This window comes from Tachysurus fulvidraco, chromosome 6, assembly GCF_022655615.1.
Source record: "Tachysurus fulvidraco isolate hzauxx_2018 chromosome 6, HZAU_PFXX_2.0, whole genome shotgun sequence".
Taxonomy (NCBI): Eukaryota; Metazoa; Chordata; class Actinopteri; order Siluriformes; family Bagridae; genus Tachysurus; species Tachysurus fulvidraco.
Window position 1 is genome coordinate 29,886,318 of NC_062523.1, and position 13,485 is coordinate 29,899,802.

A 13,485-nucleotide genomic window follows, 5' to 3' on the forward strand; every position below is an offset into this window, starting at 1 on the left:
AACTAGGTCTGTGTTTTGCTTGCCATGGTCCAAGGTTTCTGTGGTATTCATTTGTAGCTGGTGGGCAAGAGAGGAATTAAAGGCTCTGAAAGTAACAAGTCACGCCAGAAGCTCATCTGCTGGAATGGGAGCATGCAAGCCAACAGAATAAAAAGAATATGTGTAATGCCATTGTTTATTATGATTTGTTTTGTGTGATGAGCGCGCCACTATCGACGTCTTTCATTGCGCTCACTTCAAGCCATCGATGGCTCATTCTTCAGCGCAGAGTCCCCGGCTTACGGCTGCTCCCTCGGTTCTGCTCCGCTGCAGAAAATAATAACGCGTCAGGACGTGACGGGAGGGAATCTTTGCTCTCGAATAGCTAATTGGCTGAAGTCCATTGCACAACCTGCAATTAGGCCTCCCAGTGCGATGTAGCAGAGTATAGGCAGTCTGAGGGAAGTCGGGAATGTCTCTTCTGTGTTTTATAGATGGCTTTTGGCACACTGTAACACAAAAATCCGACTCGTTTTCGAACCAACGTGTAATAATCGCGTACAGCGAACGTCACTTAAACTCCTACCTGCTTTTATTTTAGCCCATGGGAAAGGGCACCAGGACAGATTCGCTTGTGGAGGGCAAAGAAAAGAAGAAAAAAAAGATTACGTGCGTTCATTTGTAAAGAAATCAACATTTTTTGTGTTCTCTTCGATTCTAGCTTTCCTTTTGTCAGAACAAACGGATTCACAGTGAGGAATGAGAGAGGAAAAGTTGTACTGTATATAGACTTTTTTTTTTCATGCCTGTTTTTTTTTTTCTTTTTTTTTTTTTTTAGATTTCTGCCTGAACACAAGCTCCTGCTAAGACAAACTCAGTCTGAGAACAGTATCAGCTTGCAAGATTCCCAAAAGCATCCTGAGACAGCAGCAGCTTGGTAATATGGCCCAACACTGACGTAACGCCGTGTTGCGTAAAATGTTAACCGTGTTCAATATTCTCTATTCTTTAAAGGTGCGGTCTCCGATTTTTGAAAGCCAATGTTGACATTTGAAATCACCAAAACAGACACGCCCCTAACCCAAACGGGTCCCACCCCTGTATCGATAGCTCCTCCCACACATACATACGTAACCCGGGCGACTAACAGAAAGAAATGTGTCTTTATCATAGCTGAAGGGAAGAACAATACGATTGTAGATAAACAAACAAGCAAAAATGCCACACAAGCATAATGATGTAAAGGACAAAGGCATATATTAGTTCTGTGTAACAAAGCAAAACCAACGTTACTCACCTATCGAGAAGGAAAAAAGCGCCTCGGCGTCTTAAGTAAAGTCAGCCACATGTTCACAGGTCGGAGTTTCCCGAGTCGATAACTCCTGAGCTAAACGCTGTTACTACACAAAACGCGGTTGTAGCTGCCTCTCTACATTACTACGATAGTAAAGAGGTGTTATTTGTGTAGTAACAGCGTTTAGCTCAGGAGTTATTGACTCAGGAAACTCCAACCTGTGAATATGTGGCCAACTTCCTGCTCCTTCAGTTCTCTCCAGCGCTGGAAAGCTGATCCTATATTAACACGTCCTACTTCTTGTCCTTATCGTAAGTCTTTCTTCTCTTTCTTTCTTTGTTTTTATTTCATGTCAACGTTAAAACCGCTTTCTGCTAATGTCACACATGCGCACTGAACACTCTATTGACAAGCCCCGCCTCTTTCTGCTCATTGGCTACACGTTAGTTTTGATTTTTGTTTTGATTTTTGTTTATTATTCGGCCCGACTCAATTTTCTGAAGCATTTCTCAAAAATCGGAGACCCGCCTTTAAATTCAGTCTATATGCATTATATTTACGCTGATAGTATAAACTTAAAATAAAGCTTTTTATCGGATTTTATTTATGCACCGTATTTATCTCACTAGCTCCACGACATCTGAAAATGAGGAGGAACGAAGAATCGAGCGTGATGCAGAAGAGCCGGAGCCTGGACTAGCGTCCAAGCGGTATCCTCATCCAGAAAGAGGAACGCCGCGGGCGCTGCACATCGTCTGGCCTCACCGTTGGTAGGTGTTTTGATATCCTCGTCCAGCTCGGCGTTCGCGGTTCACTTCGGTTCACAGTCGGCCGGACCTGCGAAACGAAATGCCTTAAAAAATAATACCGTACAACAACCGTCTTTCCAACTATAACAAAGTTTTGCATACGATGTGAAGCATTATTTCACACTGGACTCCGTTTAACCTTCAGGGAAAATGTGCAAAGGTACAAAGTGCAAATGGGAAACGGTTCTCATGCTAGATTCGAACAAAGAGTGAAACAGTTTGGCATTTCAGTCCGTTCCCTGTGTTTTTAAACAGAAATCGTTCAGGCTGTCGGACCAGTGTGTTTTGTTTGACAGCGAGGCGGGGGCACGGAACACGGACAACCCACATGTTTTCGGTACAACATGAAGAAATCATTTTGGTGCAACAAAGAAGGACCATTGAGTCCATTCTAGGCGTATAATCTCAAATCCGTTCTGCTCGGATCTTTTATTGCGCAGCAGTTTCACTTCCCTTTTCCCTCCAGGGAGAAGACAAAAAAAATAAACTGTACCGGTGCGGGCGAGAAACATCAATCGTTTTATAATCGTTTGACGGCAGTCATAAGGGCCGAAGCCCACCGCGATGCCACGTCCTCCCCGTGACAATGTGAAAGCGCACTGCCGTCGAGCCGTGTACGCAGAAAAGAGCAGGGGAGGGATGAGAAAATATTTCACTGCCCGCAGGACCGTTTTGTGGCTTACGCCAAAGCTTAAATGTCTTCCACTCCCCATATTTTAGAGCTTCTCCTGGCATTAATGGAAACCAAGCAGCGTTGTATCTCTGCTTCATCTGCTCAGCCTACAGAGTGGGGAGAGAAAAAGGGTTTTCGAGCTGCATTTTTCTCCCATGACTCTGCTCTCATCTCTTGGCGGGGACAGCATGTTTCCTGACTGAAAAAAAACGCTCGTAAATCAGGTTCACGGGTGAGAAAAAAAAAAAAAAGACCACCGGTGCAGAAGTTTCTACGCTGGCACTGGGATTTAACCGTGTTTGTTTGCGTTGGGTCGCCGCGTCTCAACTGCTCTTGTATCGGTAATGAAAGCGGGCCGTTTTATAATCTCCTGAAAAACTGAGCAAAACACAGATGGATTAAGGACTTGCAACATGCGCGTTTTATAAACGCTGGAGCTGGGCCGAGTCAAATTAGGGTTTACACAGGGCCAGGGCAACTGGTTTGTAAAAGAAGCTTGGATTATCTGTATGATTTAAGCTTTGACACAGTGTGTACTCTGTGTCTCACCCCTCTCTTTTTCGCTAAGCTTGTTTTTTTTTTTTCCTCTCTCATCACTTGCTTACAGATTGTTAATCTGTTTGTGGCCTGGTTAGGCGTTCATCCTGGGCCGGATTACAGCGCCGTCTAATTGCAGGCGCCGCCTGGGACCAATCAGATCAGAGATCTGCAGTGCAGGTGTCGATGAAACGACCGCCGAATCAAATCAAGGGTTAGCGAGGGACGAGCGATCACGACGCCAGGCTTAACTGTCAGAATCTGTTTGGGGTAAACAGAGACATAGTTGATGTTTCGTCAGCTTGATAGTCGATTGTGTAAAAGCTGCTTAGAAATGATTCTGACTTTTAGAACCTCTCACTTATCACTATGTATGACACGTTACAGTTCTTCTTGTTTATAGTCTGTAATGAATTCTCATATAAACGATTAAATGTGTTTCTTATAATAATGCATCTTCTGTCAGGCCCCATTACAGCCAGCCTTGCAGAATTTTAGAGCCGGTGCGAAGCGGATGTGTGTTCTGTCGGAGTTTGGGGAGAAGAACAAAAAAAAAAATTCTCCCTCACACACAGCTCTAAGAAATGTGGCACAGGGCTATAAACAATCCCGCGCTAATATCGTGATGGCAAAGGACTGAAACTCATTTCCGAAGCTGTATTGAAGCTCTCACTATTTAGTGATAAAACTGGACAGTTTGTGCTTCTGTAACATATCCAGCACAGCGGAGGTTCCAGCTCATGTCTGGATGTTTAATAAGCTCCTGCTTTCTTGCTTATTTAGCAAAATTAAAAAAAAATTCGAACAAAAATCACCAAACAAAACGGTAAAGGTAATGAGGAATCGATATTATTATAAAAAGTTAAAGTTATTATTATTATTATTAGTAGTAGTAGTATTAGTATTATTATTAAAATTATTATTTTATTATTATTAAAATTATTATTTTATTATTATTAAAATTATTATTTTATTATTATTAAAATTCTTATTTTATTATTATTAAAATTAGTATTAAAATTGTTATTATTATTATTTATTTTTTATTTAATTTGTTTGCACTTTTTATTTTACTTACTTCATTAGTTTTAAGTATTGAAAAGAGCCATTAACAAGACTTGAAGATTCCTGCTTGTGAAAATGCTTTTATACCTTTTTTTTTTCTCAGGTTAAACAATAATTAACACCGATAAAAGCAGCTCTATAAATAGTGTTTAGCAATTTTTTTGATATTTTAGATGATTATAAGCAGAAAAGGAAAAAAAAATCCACCTGGACCTGTGCTGTGTTCTTCCTACTGGGAATCCAGACATATTTGTGCATCACTCAGTTTTTCCTTTAAAAAAAAAATGTAAAAAAATATTTACCGCCCCCCCCAGTCCGCTCTCTAGGCGCTAATCAGCGAGTGTAAGAGACGTGGGCACTGACGCATCACCACACCACGCTGGCACTGCCCCTGAACGCTCCTCTGGCACCACCGTCTCCCCCGAGCTCACAGCCAAAACTCTGCCATTTCGGAGTGACTGCGCATCGAAGAGCATGACGCACACCAGACTAGCAGCTTCGACAGCACTTTCCCAAAAACCCAAATTAGAAAACGTTTTCCTTTCCGAAATACGTAACATATTAGACAACAGTCTGAGTCCAGTGTTCAGGGATGTGAAACAGATAAGAAAAGAGTTGACGTTCGCCGCTCGATCGGAAACGGCTCCATCCGGATCGAGTAGCCGAGGTAGAATCGGAAAAAATCCGAACGATACGTTGTTTACATCTTCCTCCTATCTGTTAGATATGCGCCGTATCTTCTGTATGGAATTCTAACGCATACAGAAATACTCTCACTTTGAGGACCATTCCCTCCTTCCCCCCCCTGTCTGTTTTATCAATCCCCTGATATCCTGCGCGTGGGCTTTCGAACATCAAACATTAATTTAGCACTTTTCACTTTCTCCCGATTCCAATCCTTTTAACGTTCGCTGTAAATATAGTTTGGGATTTTAAATTTTTTTTTTTCTTGGGTGCGACTTAAAGGGGAATATTTAATCATGGCTGTCTGAACGCGAGGTCGATCGTCTTTTAAGTGCTAAAGGACGCCGCTAATGAGGGTCCCCGCTGAACAAGCTTTTCTTGATTTGTTTTATTTGTGCTGCGTGTCGTAGCGCGGTTCGGCCGATCGAGCCGCGTACGGGCGAAGGCTGTTTACAGGAACGGTCGAAAAGGGAAACGAAACCAAAACAACAGGCTGCAGAAATCTCTGCCTTATATAATGCTCCTGATGTTTCTAAGTAACCGAGCAGCAGATATTTTGGTCTGGGTTCAGACTTAATGCTGCAAATGAAACCCTGATCTGCAGGACTGGCAGTAACATTCTGCTATGTTCTTTCGTCTGACTGACTCCCAAAGTGCCAGCAACACATCGAAGCCTCCAGCAATCCCGGAGCAGCGTAGCTGACATATTAATTAACCCTGGGCTTGGGTGTCAGTAGGGAATAAGGCTTCACGTCGTGTACAGATTACATTTTTATTTACTCCGCTGACAGGACGGGTAATAGGCGCCATGTCACCTCACCACGGGTCAACCGTGCTTAGACCGGAGGAGGTTTACATTCACATGTTCAATTCAAAGAAGATGTGAAATTAATGAGGGAATCAGCGCCGAGCCACAGGGGGACGTGGCAGCATAAAAGAAGCGGAAATGAGGATAAATAAGCTTTGTGCTAATACCTCATCTAAAGAGCTTCTGCCCAGGCGGGGTGGCATCTTTTGTCAAGCGCTTCAGTAATCTGCCTTCGACCTTCAACAAACGTCACTTTTGGAAAGGAAGGCCCTTTTTTTTTTTTTTTGTTTAAAAAACGGGCTCAAAGAAGGAAATGAGCTGCAAAATGAAAAGGCTTTGGCAGCACTCTTCGAGTGTGGAGCGTACCCCGTGTGCCAGGCCTTTGGCTCACTTCTGGACTGTGTTACAGGCAGAGATGGAAGGACCATTTGATATTTATTTCCAGCTCATGCGTTTCGATTGAAATTTTTGGGCGTGTGGCCTTAGCAGGAGATGGTTTGAGTTATTACTTTAAAGGACAGAGTGAGAGAGAGAGAGAGAGAGAGAGAGAGAGAGAGAGACAAACAGACAGACAGAGACAGATATATATAGAGAGGGTGAGAGAGAGAGAACGACAGTGAGACAGAGAGAGAAAGTGAGGGGGAGAGAGAGAGAACGACAGTGAGACAGAGAGAGAGAGAGAAAAAGTGAGGTAGAGAGAGAGAACGACAGTGAGAGAGAGAGAGAGAACGACAGTGAGACAGAGAGAGAGAGAACGACAGTGAGACAGAGAGAGAGAGAAAGTGAGGGAGAGCGAGAACGACAGTGAGACAGAGAGAGAGAGAGAGAGAAAGTGAGGTAGAGAGAGAGAACGACAGTGTGTGTGAGAGAGAGAGAGAGAGAGAGAGAGAGAGAGAGAAAGTGAGGGAGAGAGAGAGAACGACAGTGAGACAGAGAGAAAGTGAGGGGGGAGAGAGAGAGAGAAAGTGAGGTAGAGAGAGAGAACGACAGTGAGAGAGAGAGAGAGAGAGAGAGAAAGTGAGGGAGAGAGAGAGAACGACAGTGAGACAGAGAGAAAGTGGGGGGGGAGAGAGAAATTGAGAGAGAATGACAGTAAGACAGAGAGAGAGAACGACAGTGAGACAGAGAGAGAGAGAAAGTGAGGTAGTGAGAGAGAGAGAGAAAGTGAGGTAGAGAGAGAGAACGACAGTGAGACAGAGAGAGAACGACAGTGAGAGAGAGAAAGTGAGGGAGAGAGAGAGAGAGAACGACAGTGAGACGGAGAGAAAGTGAGGGGGGAGAGAGAGAGAGAGAGAAAGTGAGAGAGAGAGAATGACAGTAAGACAGAGAGAGAGAGAACGACAGTAAGACAGAGAGAGAGAAAGTGAGGGAGAGAGAACGACAGTGAGACAGAGAGAGAAAGTGAGGGAGAGCGCGAACGACACAGAGAGAGAAAGACAGAGAGAGAGAGACAGAGAGAGAGAGAGAGACACGTACTTATCTGTTTTCTGAACACTGCGTGTTTGTTGCTATTAATATTCATGGGTTTCTGAAATCTACAGCAAAAGCAGGTTTTATTTAGGTTCTCTTCCTGGCACAAGTTTAACCACGTCTTGTTTTAATTTTGCTCTCCTTTCATATTGTAGCACCAATGAGACATATTCATATTCGTTTTTTTTTCTTCCTTTGAAGGGAACATGACAAAGACCCCGAGCTGTTTTTCCAGACATTGCTAAAGCTGGCGGAGCGAGAGCTGAGCTTCGAAGTGTCCGTCCTCGGGGAAACGTTCACGGACGTACCAGGTACAGTACGCTGACCCCATGGAGATACGTAAAGGGGAGCTAGGAAGCAGGAGGAACTCGGTTTATCTTTAACTTAAGATCGAGAACGTTGCTTTCAAACTGCACGTGCAAAAGGATAACGAATCAGGAAGTAATACCTCGTTTGTGCGTCCTTCAGGCTTCATCTAAGCCGTCGCTAAACGGCGACTAATTTGTCAAACAGACAAAAACGTACGAAGGTCACAGATCATCCATTAGTCGTGTATGGCTTGTACTCGTACCGTTTTTATTAGCAAAACATGCTTCCATTAGCAGATGATTATGCTTTAATGTCTTTTGGACAGACTTGGATGTTTATAGTATTTCCTTAAGTTAATTTATACACACGTCCCAGCCTAACAGAATCACAGTCTCTTCTGTCGCGTTCGAAACTTTTATAATAGCGTAAAGAGCTAACGGGGGTGGGGGGTGGGGTGCTGGAGGACAAGGCACCGTAAACGTTACTCATATTTTGAAATAATGTTTACGGTTGCTCGGAAGGCAATCATGCTAAAAACTCTCTTAATCCATTTTGATTTCAGTAATAGGATCGCTATCGATTATTTTTGCCCTTTCCCGTTTTATGTACGTCCGAACGTTACGACCGCCCCTCGCGTCTTTTCCGTTCTCGAGTCGCAAACTTGCCTCTCTCTGTTAATTACCCCCGTGTTTGACGCTGAGCTCTCGAACTTTTCAGACGTCTTCGCGGAGGCTAAAGAACGCTTGGCTCGCCACATCCGCCACTGGGGTTTCATGCCCAGTAAGGAGGACTACCTCAGAACGCTGTGCCAAGCAGATGTTGTCGTTTCCACGGCCAAGCACGAGTTCTTCGGCGTGGCCATGTAAGTCTGCTAATGAAGGGCGTTTTCTCTCTTACAAACGCAGTGGCCCTACTGTGAAAATTCAGGAAACATCCAGAACAGCAAGACTCACCGAAACCGACTAACGTTAATGGATTTTTTTTTTTGTTTGTTTGTTTTCGGTCCGTTAACGAAGGGCGTTTACTCGACATTTAATAGTTTATTAACATTTACAGAACGCAGGGCCACGGTGTATCGGGGAAAAGATGTGCCAGTATCAATTCTAAACTGGGTAAGCTTCTTTAGACATGCACAGAGAATAAGCTCGAGTGGTTTGTGGTTGCATCAGGGAAGGCGGAGATGGAATGGGACATGTCTGGTTAGGGTGAAGTATAGTTTGTATCCAGAAAGTTCATGGGCCTGTTGGAGACTAGATTACTAGGAATATACTCTGAGGTATTTTTTGTGTAAGCCATACCTTTTTTTTTTTTTTTAGTGTAATACAGATCCATGGTTCAAACCTGAGCTTGAGTTTGTCACAGTGTCCATTTCCTCTGGTTTCCCAGCTCCTTCTTATTCACAATTTTTAAATGACCAGTCCAGTTTTGACATGAATAAGTGTGTGAATGTGTGTGCACGCTGCCAAACCCATCCGAGGTGTATCCCGGCATCATCCACTGTGACCCTGACCCATAAAACGCTTTCACGAGATTGATGAAGTTCACGCTCGATGATCGCTCTGTTTGTGAGTGCAGCTCTTCATCATGGGATCAGGGATGTGGTTAAGATGTTGGGCTACCAATAGGAAGGTTGTGAGTTCGATTCTTATGTCCACCAAACTGCCACTGATGGGCCTCTGATGTGCCATGCACGTCTGCTAGATGCTGTAAATGTAAATACATCACCGCCGCATCATAATCACAGTGTTAAGGAACGGTAATTAAATAAACTAATTATTTTTTAATAATGCAATGAAGCACCTGCAGATTTTATAGGTTTGAGACCCCGAGCTCCTGCTTTTACTTTGTCGAGCTGAACAACATACTTTATAAACCGAAGAACCGCAGCCGATCGGGTCACACGTAACTTTTCTCAGTGCCGCACCACATGAGGAAAAGCACCACACCCACACGAAGGGACTTTCTCTACCGCACTCTGTCTTCGTTATTGTGGAAATGAACCTAATCTAATTAATTGGCGGCAGACACCCATCCATGCCCGGCAGAAAAACAGCGAGGCCGCCGAGCAGAATGATCTGCTAATTATATTTGAGATGAAATGCCTGATAAGCATTTGTGCGCTCGCACATTAACTGCGTCGAAATGGAGCTGATCTTAATCGGTTGCCATGAGACCGAGGCCAAGCGCCTACAAGTTTCCACGCTCACGCGGCGGTAGATCAGCGACGGAAACGTCGTCGGTTGCACTCAGCGGTTATGTAGTTTAGAGTTCTGGTTTGCCGTCTAGCGCTCGATGGAAAACAGATCGGCCGCCTTGCGTAAGACTACGGTTTGACTCGTAGGGTGAAACCATCTTAGGTGTTTTCTTCCTATTCCTATGAGACTCATGGGGCGGTTTGTTAAAAAAAAAAAAACAAAAAAACAGAATCGATATATTTTCTTTTGCGTGCTGTGAGATTGTCAGCGTTCACGTGTCACTCCAAACCCCCTCCCAGGATCGACATTAAAACCGACGTTAAAAAAAAAAGTTTTCCGAGAAAGGCCCGTCCCGTCGCTCAGTCAAATCTACAAATTCCGAGCCGAACGTCAGCCAGCTAATCGGATATTAAAATATGCATGGCTTTAGCATGGGGAATGAGATGGTGATCTGATGGCGAGGCGAGTGATGCATGGACTCGTGAAATATTAACGCTCATTCTACAAAATATTTAAACAGCCAGTCATTTTCCTGCTGGCAGCTAACAGGGCGGGTTCGGATCAGGCGAGTCTGTCGGGAGCGAAGTTTGCCCCAGATTTAACTCTTCACTGAGGTTTTGTAGTTTTGTCTTGAAGTCTGAATTCCATCCGTTCCTGAGTTCGGCCAAAACTTTGACCGACCGAGCAGATCCACACAGAGGAGGAGTCCTCCGTTCTGGTATCGGCTCCTGTTCCTCGCGTCTGTTTACCGAGTGTTTTTTTTTATTCTCCTCCTTTCGCCGCAGTCACACTCGTCATGCTCGTTAGGAGCCGGATTATGGAATTGTGTAAAGGCGCTTTGTTACAGTGACCACCATGAAACAGATAGACTGTCAGATAAATTCCGAAAATACACATTTACAGTGTAAAAATATATACAAACTTTTGTTCCAACTTGAGGAAATCTTTTACTCAATATGTGTATATGTGTATATATGTGTGTGTGTGTGTGTGTGTGTGTGTGTGTGTGTGTGTGTGTGTGTGTGTGTGTGTGTATTTAGTAGTTTAAATATTTTCTGTATGTCACAGAATGAATGCCTCCTAACATGACCTGTTGTTACAGGTTAGAAGCAGTGCATTGTGGTTGTTACCCACTGTGTCCAAAGGCTCTTGTCTACCCAGAAATATTCCCTGGTAGGATCTCGATCTCTCTCTCTCTCTCTCTCTCTCTCTCTCTCTCTCTCTCTCTCTCTCTCTGTCTGTCTGTCTGTCTGTCTGTCTGTCTCTCTCTCTGTGTCTGTCTGTCTCTCTCTTTCTCTCTCTCTGTGTCTGTCTGTCTCTCTCTCTCTGTCTCTCGCTGTCTGTCTGTCTGTCTCTCTCTCTCTCTCTCTCTCTCTGTCTGTCTCTCTCTCTCTCGTTCTCTCTGTCTGTCTGTCTGTCTCTCTCTGTCTCTCTCTCTCACTCTCTCTCTCTCTCTCGCCCTCTCTCGCTCTTTCTCTCTCTCGCGCGCCCTCTCTCTTGCTCTCTCTTGTGCCCTCTTTCTCTCTCTCTCTCTCTCTCTCTCTCTCTCTCTCTCGCGCTCTCTCTTTCTCCCTCTCTCTCTCTCACCCACTTTCTCTTTCTCTCTCTCTCTCCTTTCCCCTTTTGAAGAATTTGACATTAAAGATGACACGCTGACAAAATTACGTAGTCTTCCATACACCGTAAAATACTAATTGTCACAGACTAAAGCCACGAATTATGTCAGAGTAATAAGTAATTCCTCTTAAAGCCGAGAGCATCGGGCAGAAGACATTCTGGTGTGCTTTATATAAATAAAAAAAAAACTCCAAGCCCAGTTGAATAATGTAAAACACACCACAGCATGGAGTCGGGTCTGCTCTCTGCTCCATGCTCCAGGCTTTGACATTTATTGTTATTTATTTATTTTTTCTTTCTTTTCTTTGTTAAAATGTATTCCTTTTTATTCAACGTAGGTTCCTATCTGTACTCAACACCTGAGCAACTGTTTAAGAGACTTCAGGGTTTCTGTAAGCATCCACATTTAGTGAGACGACATGTCATTCAGGTAGGACTTGTACCTTATATCTACAGATAAGATAACGTCCCTATCATAATGACCCGTTATAATCGGATACGGAGGGTCCCAGAATTAATTTTTTTTTTCTTGATCACAATTTCCAACCTCCTTCGGTTAGAATTCGTTCTGCATCCCGATCACATCGTCATCTCTCTGTTTTAGGTGAACGTTGGAAGGTTTTCCTGGGACACTTTGGGACACGAGTACAGATCTCTGCTGGCGACGAGTTCCGGGAACACGTCGTGACGCTTATTCACAGTACAACACGAACCTCGCTCGGGATCGACACGCTTCAATTAAGTGAAGCGACGTGAAAGGACGATTTCAGCAGCACTTTACGAGCGGCGTCCCGTATTTCCGGATTTTAGCAAGTTTATTTTTTATAAACACTTAAAGCCGATTTCACCCAGTTCTATTATTAAACTAGAATCCCGGGTAACCATTAACAGGTAAGTTGCAAATTATAATAACGGCAAATAAAGAAAGTACAAAAGGAGGACAAGAATAACCAGGAATACAAGAAATCCCCCAAACGTGTCCTACAGTCAACTAAAATAAAGTGTTACTCATGACTCTCATAACAGACACAGCCACAAACCTACCTCGGCCTCACCACCTCTCCACTAAAACAACATCCACAGCACAAGGGCCTCAACACTGAGCACTTTTACATGCATAGTTTTAAGGCAGAGGAGAAAAAAAAACAAGAAGTAAAAAATAAACAACCTAGAAACCTGCGACCGCCGTCCGTGTTTTCCGCTTAGGCGGTGCCACCTCACATTTCGGTTCGGCTCCATTTTTATCCTTTTTGTGCCGGAGCTGAGCTGCACGGCTGGAATCTTCGCTTCCCACTCGGGCTGAGTGGCGGCCAAAGTTGTGGCTTGAAGCTCTTGTGGGCTCCACCTGGGGGTTGCCAGGTTGTGACAGAGTCCCCCGAGGCTCAGAAAAGGTTAATAGGAGGCCTTCACAGCACTGTGGTGGAGTCTAAATATATTCGTAGTGTTTGCGTTCGAAAATGAACCGCCGTATAATTAGGGGGCCCAGGAACTATGTATTTATAAGTAGTCAAGAAATGTAAAGGGGAAGATGAAAAGCCAGATTTCCCTACAAGTATGTTTGCTTGTCAACCCTACGTGAGTGCTTGGACCCTTTGATCGCTTCTCCCTTTTAATCTGTCATGCTGAAATCATTTAAGTCGCGCAATAGTAAAAAATGACTGCAATATATCCATTTCTATTCTGCTACCTCACCTCGGTGACTTGTTGTTAATACAAATGTATCGCTAATGCAGGTGCAGCAGATGTGAGATTGGAATTAAAGAAAGAAATGAAATCATTTTGTTATATAACTCCTTATTTCCTGAGAGCAAAACGAGGCCCATCGTTCTTGCTTTTGGCATCGGACCTGACCAACCTCCGTTTGAAAAATGGCTCCTAATATCTTCTATCAGCATTCCTCATGCGCAGCTATGATTTCCCTTCCTCCAGAAGAGGCAGAGACGTTAGCAGCTTGATATATGTGTTATTTCAGGGACGTTCCCACTCACGGATTCATGTCCGATGGTTACAGTATCATAACCGAGCATGTGCAGGATACTGAGCTT

General features: G+C 43.9%; 1 protein-coding gene across 3 annotated transcripts in view; it reads left to right on the plus strand.

Annotated features, from left to right (window-relative positions):
• gtdc1 (glycosyltransferase-like domain containing 1) overlaps positions 1-13,217 on the plus strand; it is a 41,382-nt gene extending 28,165 nt beyond the window's left edge. Inside the window, exons 5-11 of one of the 3 annotated variants that reach the window (XM_027152454.2) lie at positions 818-916; positions 1,903-2,043; positions 7,521-7,630; positions 8,346-8,490; positions 10,926-10,996; positions 11,779-11,870; positions 12,045-13,217. In XM_027152454.2, coding sequence (XP_027008255.2) covers positions 818-916; positions 1,903-2,043; positions 7,521-7,630; positions 8,346-8,490; positions 10,926-10,996; positions 11,779-11,870; positions 12,045-12,128 — 742 coding nt within the window. In that variant the 3' untranslated portion in view covers positions 12,129-13,217. The remainder of the gene's footprint in view (positions 1-817; positions 917-1,902; positions 2,044-7,520; positions 7,631-8,345; positions 8,491-10,925; positions 10,997-11,778; positions 11,871-12,044) is intronic. The other 2 variants (XR_003441397.2, XM_027152457.2) reach the window with 2 other exon arrangements.
• The last annotated feature ends 268 nt before the right edge of the window (positions 13,218-13,485 follow it).